The sequence below is a fragment of the Eschscholzia californica genome, unplaced genomic scaffold (genome assembly GCF_041429995.1).
Source record: "Eschscholzia californica isolate CP2 unplaced genomic scaffold, dmEscCali1.0.p SCAF_3, whole genome shotgun sequence".
Classification (NCBI taxonomy): Eukaryota; Viridiplantae; Streptophyta; class Magnoliopsida; order Ranunculales; family Papaveraceae; genus Eschscholzia; species Eschscholzia californica.
The window spans coordinates 36,815,127-36,825,273 of record NW_028238420.1 but is presented as its reverse complement, the minus strand read 5'-3'; the positions used below and the strand labels follow the sequence as shown (position 1 = coordinate 36,825,273).

General features: G+C 35.9%; 2 protein-coding genes across 2 annotated transcripts; one reads left to right on the top strand and one right to left on the bottom strand.

Annotated features, from left to right (window-relative positions):
• The first annotated feature begins 520 nt into the window (after positions 1-520).
• Positions 521-4,873, top strand: LOC147549944 (sorting nexin 2B-like). The gene is made up of 5 exons (XM_086667180.1): positions 521-2,007; positions 2,172-2,381; positions 2,561-2,821; positions 4,180-4,266; positions 4,657-4,873. The coding sequence occupies exons 1-5, from the start codon at positions 910-912 to the stop codon at positions 4,735-4,737; spliced, it is 1,737 nt and encodes a 578-aa protein (XP_086523306.1). The 5' UTR covers positions 521-909; the 3' UTR covers positions 4,738-4,873.
• A 491-nt stretch (positions 4,874-5,364) lies between these two features.
• On the bottom strand, positions 5,365-8,403 carry LOC147549943 (putative leucine-rich repeat receptor-like protein kinase IMK3). The gene is made up of 2 exons (XM_086667179.1): positions 6,346-8,403; positions 5,365-6,218 (listed from the first exon to the last, which is right to left on the bottom strand). Exons 1-2 carry the CDS (start codon positions 8,114-8,116, stop codon positions 5,569-5,571), a joined length of 2,421 nt encoding a protein of 806 aa, XP_086523305.1. The 5' UTR covers positions 8,117-8,403; the 3' UTR covers positions 5,365-5,568.
• Between the last annotated feature and the right edge of the window lie 1,744 nt (positions 8,404-10,147).

Here is a 10,147-nt window from a genome sequence, read left to right as displayed (position 1 = left end):
AATTTTAGTTTCGATACCATCGAAATAGAAATATTTTGGTCATTTCGACTAAGATTTGAAACTTTGGTGAAAACCCGATACTCGACCGCCTGATACCCGAGAAATCCGAAGTGCTTGACAAACTTGGACGAGTTTTAGGATTTTTTAAATAACCCGTCCGATCAAACCCGAAAGCCCGAGTGGACCGAAAGTTTCAAAGTCCAACCGGCTCGACTCGATATATGACATGAACCCGACCGACCCGATCCGGACCGATTCCCACCCTTAGCCAACAACTAGTAGCCCAGTTGGTAAGTGCATATACTCGTGCTTATCACACCGTATCGATGTAAAAATGTCTTTGTAATCTATTGTACTATTGTAGTCAATGTTCAAAAAAAAAAAAAGTACGCATCAATATCCATGGAAAGTTTTATAGGCGCCTAAGTGCTATAGACGCTTTTATTCCTCACAAATTTGTTTTGAGAATGCGCCTTTAAAACCGGTCTATAGAGAGAAACTAGATTAGAAATGGTGGGTGATAAAACTTCACATTCACAGTACACAGTATAAAACAAAACCAGCAATTGGAAAAGTCAACAAATTTTATAACATCGTCTTGCTCTCCGTATATACATTCTAACTTCTGAAATCTCAATCGTTACTTCTCCAAATATCAAACAATCCTAGTCTTAACATATAGATCTGACCGTTCATTTTAGACGTATACAATTTAAAACAATGCACCGAAATACATAATATATACAGTCGATTTCAGGTTTCTGACCTACCATTCAAAGTCACAAATCTAATCGAAGAAGCTTTGTCGTGTTCAGTTCATCCATCGTCTTCATCCACCACTGTTCTTCTTCATTTTTTGTTACTTCAATTTTCATTTCTAGGGTTTCTGTTCTGGTAATTGAGATCAAGATGATGGGCTCTGAGAATCAGAGCTTTGATGAAGCTCATTTATACGCATCTCAAGAAAAAATGCTCATTGATGAATCTTCTAATAACAACAATAATGGGAACTCAAATTCTTTCTCAGATTATCGAACCGCCATGTCTTCTTCTCCTCTCTCTGATACTTATCATCCGTTATCGTCTCCTGTGATTAGCGTCTCCGCCACTGAAGATCCTTTACTTTCTTCAAAACCGTCATTTAATGACCATAAAAACCCTAATTTATCAGGTAATAATTCTTACCTAGAACCTCCAGAATATTCTGATGTAATTATCAGTCCACTCGGAATTGGAATTGGAAATGGAGATTCTAGTGACAATGAAAGCCCTAAATATGAATCTATGATGGACACAGAGAGTTTATCTTCATCTTTATCGAGATCGGATTCATCGAGTTCTGAGTACTTGAAAATTTCAGTTTCAAATCCACAAAAAGAGCAAGAAATCTCAAGTTCTTTAGTTCCAGGTGGAAACACTTACGTAACCTATCAAATCACAACAAGAACGAACATGCTTGAATTTGGTAGATCAGATTTCGTTGTTCGAAGACGATTCAAAGATGTGGTTACATTAGCTGATCGATTATCGGAATCTTATAGAGGAATTTTCATACCGATCCGGCCGGACAAGAATGTGGTTGAGAGTCAAGTCATGCAAAAGCAAGAATTTGTGGAGCAGAGAAGAATGGCGTTGGAGAAATATTTGTGTAGATTGGCATCACATCCAGTAATCAAGAAGAGTGAAGAATTGAAGGTGTTTTTACAGGTTCAGGGTAAGCTTCCATTACCTTCAACTACTGATGTTGCTTCAAGAATGCTTGATGGAGCTGTAAATCTCCCTAAACAATTATTTGGTGAATCTGTAAATGTTATTCCACCACATGAAGCTGTTCAACCGGCGAAAGGGGGAAGAGATCTTTTAAGAATTTTCAAGGAATTGAAACAGTCAGTGGCGAATGATTGGGGTGGATCGAAACCCGCTGTTATTGAGGAAGATAAAGAGTTTTTAGAGAAGAAAGAGAAGTTGGGTTATCTTGAGCAGCAACTTTCTAATTCATCTCAACAGGTAAAACCTATCTGGTGTCCATTATTACGCTTAATGTTAAAACATAGAGCTATTCTTTCCTTAGTTTGCCTAATGTGTGCTCGGCAATCTCGAAACATTTAGGACAGATAGTTTTGGTAATCACATTAATGTAGTAACTATTTTGTTGTTTATTTGATGTTTAGGCTGAATCACTTGTGAAATCTCAACATGGGTATGCTGAAACACTTGGAGAATTAGGATTAGCATTCATTAAATTGACAAAATTTGAGACCGAAGGGGCAATGTATAATACCCAGAGAATACGAGCTGCTGATATGAAACGATTGGCTACTGCTGCTGTTAAAGCAAGTAGACTTCATCGAGAAGCAAATGCGCAAACTGTCAAACATTTGGTAAGTTATGAGATTTCTGCTCTTTAATGAAGTTCAGGGTTTTCTTTATGATTATATTGTTTATTTGCCAACAATTTTAGCTCAAATCTAGTTGTTGAAGTTACATAATAGTTAATAAAAGTTACAGGTAATCAAGCTTTGAAGTGAATTGTTTCACAGTTTATCTTAATGATTTGCAGGAACCATTTCATGAATATCTTGGATTAATATTAGCTGCTCATGGAGCATTCTCAGACCGTTCAAGTGCTTTATTAACTGTACAGACTCTTCTATCAGAATTAGACTCTATGAATTCAAAAGCTGAAAAACTTCAAGTTGCGTCATCCAAAATATTTGGCGGTGACAAGACTAGGAGTCGCAAATTGGAAGAGCTGAAAGAAACCATCAGAGTTACTGAAAGTGCCAAAACTTGTGCTGTTAGAGAATATGAACGGATCAAGGTAACAATTTTCTTTCATCTTTCCCAGTGAACCCCTGATACTAGTGCTATTTAAAAATCTCATGGCACTATAAAACAGGTTAAAGATGTTTTAAAAGTTGTACATATCGTTCAGGACACAGTTTTTTCACTTCCGGTTTATACTTTGCCCCTTCTAGGTGTGTTTCCATTTAAGCTCGTTTTCGTGTACATTGCTGTACCGCATTAGGTTTTCAAGCTTTATACATGATCGTAGCAAATGTGTACAAAGGTGTTAAGGCATACACAACAAGGCTTGCCTCGACCCTTGAAGCTATTTGTCACTATACTCATTGACGCTAGCGCCTCATATCTCCTTGATATGTCTGTTACGTTGTAGTTTTTTCTCTATTTAGTTGTTTTTTAATTGGAGCTTTTTTATTATGTTCTCGTCATGTTTTAAGTGCAACACCATGAAGCTATTTACGATAGGATATAAATGAAAAGGAGTTTTAAAGTTCTGAAGTTATTTATTAGGTTGTGTTAGCTTTTAATGAGGCTTATGCCTTGCTTTGGTGCCGCCTCACAGAGCAAACCACCTCAAGCAATAAACTTTCTTTTAGAACATGGAGACAATTAATTACCATACAAGAAGTGTTAGTTACGTTGGTTGCGTAGATTAATACATTTTTAATTAATGGCCATGCACGATCAGGATCTTGAAGATGGATTAGTTCGTGGAGACTACCTTAAATATCCATTTTGTTTGAATCATGATATGAGTTTCCGAAAACAAAACTCGTGGCATGATAGATAAAGATACAGTTTCTTAGTGTTGGAATCGTATTTTGCAAGAAATGTCATCTTCATTAAATATGGTAGGTGCCGCATGTCTATAGTAGATCATGATGAACTTTTGACTTCAATACACTTGCCTTTCTTGTTGCCTTCTCTTTCATCACGTGTTCACGTTTCATATTTACGTTTATATTTTGTTTATTATCATTATTGTAGTTTTTCAGTTTGCATGGAGAATTATTTTCTAAAGATTATTATATCTGTCTTGTACCGTTCCTTATCAGGGTTCACCAAAATTATATTGGTTTCAAACGTTTACCTTGGATAAAAAATTGAGGCTAATTCCTCGTATATAGTGTTTCTGTTCTTCACTTAAATCTTTGAAGACTATTTATTGTTGGTGCACACTTTCTTTTGATTGATTATGATTTGCATTGTCTTCCCTGGACTTCTGAATGATGTGTGATATCCAACAAAATATGTAGTCAATAAGAAGCACAGCAACAGGAATATTTTTTGTTTGAACCTTTATGTGGAAGAAACCTGTACAGAAATTACAGCAAATATGTACAGAAAATGAACTGATGACGAGAAGTTTTGCAGGAAAACAACAGGACTGAACTCGAAAGGTTTGATAGAGAAAGACAAGATGACTTCGTGGAGATGTTGAAAGGATTTGTATCTAATCAGGTATTATTTCTTCCAATTGCATTGAAGATAGTTGAATTGTTGAAGAAGTATAAATTTCTAACTGTTCTCCATATTCGTACTAGCAATTTTACGGTTATCAGACATTGTATTCCATACAGGGATTAACATGTTAGTGAAGTAGTTCAATTATCTAAGAATGCTAGAAAGTATCACCTAAGTGTAGCTACAGGAGTAATGCAAAACAAAAAAAGTGTAGCTACAGGAGAATTCTGTATTTAGGGCTCTAATAATGACTATTTGTTTCCTTTCAAACTTCAGTAGAAATACTTGTTCACGAAAGTAGAAAAGGCAAAACTAGTTAAACCCGTTCTTCCATGGGTTTGTACTCTCTGTCTCGAGTAATCCTGATGAACTTGTGCATCATTACAGGTTGTGTATGCGGAAAAGGTAGCGAAAGTGTGGGAAAATGTTGCAGAAGAGACAAATGGATACAGAAAAGCCGAACTATAAAATTTTGTTTTTTTTTTCGGTTTTGTCTCTCTTTTTTTTAGGAGTGAGTTTTTCATATTTCAGTTTGTGTATACTATTAGGAAACGTCAGATCATTTTAACATCAAATGACAATTTAATCCATCTCTTTTGAGGTACATATGTCAAAGAAAATCCCCAACTATCATCTTAATCCTAGATGAACAAAAAGTTCCATTTCATAATGATTAGTGTAAACTCAAAACACTAATAAAATGCTTGTTTCTTTTCTTTATGTATAAAATTCAAATGGAACTACTTTCACCCATCATTTGCTTAATATGATTATAGTAATATATAAGGTTAGTCAATTAAATTAACATATAAATGATATTTTATTATAATATAGAATGTGGATTAAGTGAAACTTACTATATGGATGGTCTTTCTTTAGAGCTGTCGCTAAGGTTGTCTTTGTTTTTTGTCAAAGCGAAATATGAAATGTTGCTAGAGATCAGAATTGACTTGAATCGGATTTTCGTAGTCAAGAGACCATCTGAAATAACTTCAAATGACTATTATGTTTCATAGGAAAACAAGTCAAGTACAAGTGATTCAGATTTAAACAAGGCAGAAGGGAGCTGAGTTTTGTAAAGCATTCACAATTCAATGACAAAACCCATATTTAAGCATTCATCAGCTCTGAGGTAAACTTGTATTTACAGAGACTGAAACAAGCACAAAACTTCAAGAATAAAAGAATTTAATCTCTAGGGTTTAACTAACTTCTGCTCTCCTTCTCTCTCAATGCTTACTCTATTATAACAACAACATACACCAACCACAAAAGTGATATGATGATCAAAGTTTATTCTCAATCACTTGTAGATGGAACCCCACTAGTACCGGGAACTGTCGCATCGTCTCCGCCACGGACTCCATCATCACTAGAAGCGGAAGCAACTTCTGGTTTGATTTCTTCGAGTTGCTGAAGTACCTGCAGAACTTCCGGCCGTGCTGAAGGCGAAGGATCAACACAATTTAGGGCTAATTTTAATGTATTAAGCAATTCATCTCCGGTTGTTGAAGCATCTCTCATTAATTCAACATCAAACACTTCATTAGTCCATTCTTCTTTCACAATTGAAGCTACCCATTGTGGTAAATCAACTCCATTCATAGCTTCTCCTGGAGTTTTCCCTGTTAAAAGCTCCAATATGACCACTCCTAAACTGTAAACATCAGTTTTTGTGTTTGCCTTCTTGAGTTTTGAAAGCTCCGGAGCTCGGTAACCGAGAGCAGCCGCAGTTGCTATCACATTCGAATTAGCAGCAGTAGTCATGAGTTTTGACAATCCGTAATCTCCGATCTTAGCATTTGTTTGTTCGTCTAGTAAGATGTTTCCCGAAGTTAAGTTCCCGTGAACCATGTTTTCATTGGTGTGAAGGTAGCACAGACCACGGGCTGCTCCGATTGCAATGTTCATCCTTGTCCGCCAATTGATAGGTGTATCAGGCCCGCGGGCTGCATAAATGGATCCAAAATTAGCTCAATGACATAATATATCTAAAACTAGTCGTTGAAGAAACAAATTCAAATTTTAGTTAAGAAGAAAGAACATAAAAGAGTTAGTTGAATTAGAAAGGTTTACCATGAAGGAAAGCTGCAAGACTTCCTTTAGGCATGAAATCGAACACAAGAAGCTTCTCTCCCTTGGGGCCTAAATAGTAAGCTCGAAGAGCTAAGAGATTTGGATGTCGAATCTTGCCAAGCGCATTAACTTCTACCTCGAATTCCTTCTGATTTTTTGCAATTTTTTCTCTCAATCTCTTCACAGCAATTTGACTTCCATCTTCCAACGTCGCCTTGTAAACAGTCCCATAAGTACTCTTTCCCATTATCTCTGCCGTGGCACATAAAAGATCATCGGCCGTAAATGTTAATGGTCCATCGAAGTGTACTAACTTCCCTCCAGATTCACCTCCAGTTTCAACTTCAGTTCCCATTTCAGCTGCACCCTTTTCTCCTCTTGTTGCTGCAGTTCTTCCTGCTCCAGCTTCTCCGTCCTTCGATTTTGTAGCAGATTTTCTTCTGATCAAACAGATAAGTAGAATACAACATAGCAGAAGTAGTACTGCAAGGAGAGATCCTGCAGCTATGAGAATGATGTCTTTGGTTTTCAGTTTATGTCGATGATGGGTCGGTCCCGATACTTCAGGCGAGAGAGATGGAGGACATGGAGTTGAAGAACTGTATCCACATAGGTGAAGATTCCCTATAAATGAGCTTGAGTTGAATTTCTTCAAAAGAAGAACAGGAACAGAACCAGACAGGTTATTGTAAGAAACATTGAAAAATTTGAGATTGGATAAATCAGCAATTGAAGTAGGAATGCTTCCATTAATGGCATTGTGAGATAAATCTAACTTTTCAAGCATTTTTAGTTGGCCGAGTTCTTTCGGTATGGTCCCATTGATTTGATTATACCCAAGAGAAATCTCTTGGAGCTTACCCAAATTGCTAAATGAAACAGGAATTCTCCCAGAGAAGGAGTTGCGGTCAAGGATTAGGGATTGAAGTTGATAAGAGTTTTTATTTCCTGTTCCACCCCAAGTATCAGGAATAGATCCAGAGAGGTTATTGTGTTGAAGAGAAAGAAAAGTGAGAGATGGAGACTGAGTGAGACTAATTGGAACTAAACCAGACAACCCATTAAAGCTTAGATCAACTATATAAAGCTTAGTAGAGTTAGCTAGACTAATCGGTATCGATCCTGTGAGTGAATTGTTACTTAGATTAATATTTTGGAGCAGAGGACAAGAACCAATTGAAGGTGGGATTGAACCTGAAAGATGATTGTTGTAAAGTTGAAGTCCTCTGAGATTTGGGAGGAAACCCAAAGATGAAGGAACCATACCAGTAATGAAATTATCATGAAGACTAAGCTTTCGAAGTCCTTGAAGTTGTCCGATTTTCTCCGAGATTCTTCCACCCAATCCTTTCCATGGAAGTTGGATTATAATAACTTGACCTTTAGCACATTTGATTCCTTGCCAACCACCTGAACAAGCTCCATAACCACTGTCATTCCAGCTCTTTAGAAACCCTTTCGGATCAATTAAATCGTGTTTGAAAGCTTGAAGTGATTGATAATCAGCTTCAGTTACAATAATCCCATCCCATTGCTGGCTCGAAACCGATTGAAAAGCGAAAAGAAGTAACTGAAGAAGCACAAGTAGGTAATTAGTAATCAAAGATTTGTTTAGATAGCCAAAAAACCAAAATGGGTTATTCTTATATAACTGATTCTTCCATTTTTCCTTCTTATTTGTCGAATTTCGATGCCCTTGAGCTCCTATTTCTTTCATAAATCTCAGAAACTGAAATGGGTCTTCGTAAAACCCAGCAAAGATATCCACCATAGCTACTAGTGAAGCTGCAGAATTGAAGAACTGGAAGGATTGAAGAGAGAGAAACTAGATTTCTCCAGCTTTGGAGAGGGATAATGAAACTGGTAAGAAATCTGAGCAAGAGAGGGTTTTGTAGTGAGAGAGAGGAATCTAGGGTTTTGGGTACATAAATTGGGGACAGGAGTCAGGTGGGTTGGTTCAGACTTTCAGAGGCTCTACAAGATTTGAACCTAACGGCTAGTTTTTGATAGACAAAATATAAAAAGTTTTTGGTTGGAAAAACCAGATTCAGGTTTCCCTCTTTGGGTATGGGACCCTATTGATTATCTATTAGCGCCACTTCAACGGTTATATTTTGCAAAAATGATCCCCACAATTATAAGGACCAAAATACCCTTGACATTTATGGATATTGCAGACCTACATAGCTCTAGACTCTGACAGTTTGTGTACGAGGTTAGTGTGTGAGGTCCTTTTCTCAAAGTTAACCTTTTACACTTCTTTTAAGTTTCTAAAAGCTTTTTGATTTTTGATATCAAACTTATGGGGTTAGGTTTGAGTTGAAGATAATAGTTGCATATTTTCATGGATGAAGGAATATTCAATCAAATGTCAATATATAATCGAATTTACATAAACCATTACAAAAGAGTTCTTTTCACATTTCCTACATAGACTACTAATATAGTAGTTCAATAATTATAGCTGAGAAAGAGAGATAACGAAGAAAGGAAAAGGGAAAATCCTTTTACTGACTACCTTGGTTCTGCCGTTTTAGAGTTCGCTTTAGCCGTTAGTTTTTTGTTACTATTTTGATATGTCGGGACTCAGATATTTTCTCCATTTTATTTTCTTTCTATAAATAAGTATTATGTATATGCCGTTTAGTTATGTTTATATGTGGTTTTGAATTACCTCATTTACTAACTAACCCATTGTCTGCAAGACTGCAATGATTTAAATATGGTAACCACACTAACCGGTTATTGTTTAGAGGCTAATGAATGCCCTAAAACTTAGCAATCTTTTTTGTGGAAAATGCTTAACTTACCAATGTTCATAGAAAACCGTCCTCATTTATGATGAAACTCATGTTTTACATAAACCCTTTAATAGAGGAGCTATATTTAGGCTTAAATTAAGTCAAGTGTAAACAAATAAGTTACTCTTAAATCTATGCTTGAATTTTGAGACAGTTTTTCTCCTAGTTGACACAAATAACTTACTATTAGGTCTTGAGATACTGGTAGGGGAGTGCATAGTTGAACCAAACTAGATGATCTAGGTCTCCAAATTAAACAATAATGGGTTACTGTGGTTAATGATTTCGAGGAATAAGAAGAAGATTGAGTAACTAACTTTACATCTCCTTTCAACAAAAAAAAAACTAACTTTACATGTCAAGGGCCATGAGTCCACAACAAATGTGGACTTTCTTTCTTTCCTGGGATTAGTCTATGAGAATTTGCTAATTTTGTAAATCCAACGGTAGACGGAGATCAAAGTTAAAACGAAGTTCTCATGCATTGCTAAGGGATGGATAGTGGATTGTACATCAATTTTTACTTAGCATTTGATAAGAGAATAGAAAATTGGAAATAAAGAGGTGGACGTTTCGTTTTCTAATCTTGATGGTTTTATAATTTACTTTAGATTGCATATGTTCGCTCACTTTTCCTTGGTTTATTCAAGTTTTGCATAATGTATTTTTATGGTTTATATATGACTCAGTGGTAATATCTGATATGATATTTTACAGTCTTTAGTTAGAAACAGGGAGCATTATAAAGAGTTCAATTACAATTTATCTAGATGAATCTTTGCACTATCTGATCTGATATGATATATAACTCGTTAGCAATATCTGATACGATATTTTACCACCAAAAGCACATTTGGGAGATCAAAATCATCAAACAATAAATTCATTTAGGATTAGATTGATAAAGCAAGAAAATTGACATTGTTCATAGACTTAAATAGAAATTCGTTCACATTTACAAAAAAAAAGAACAAATAAAATATTTCAACAACAAAAAAAAG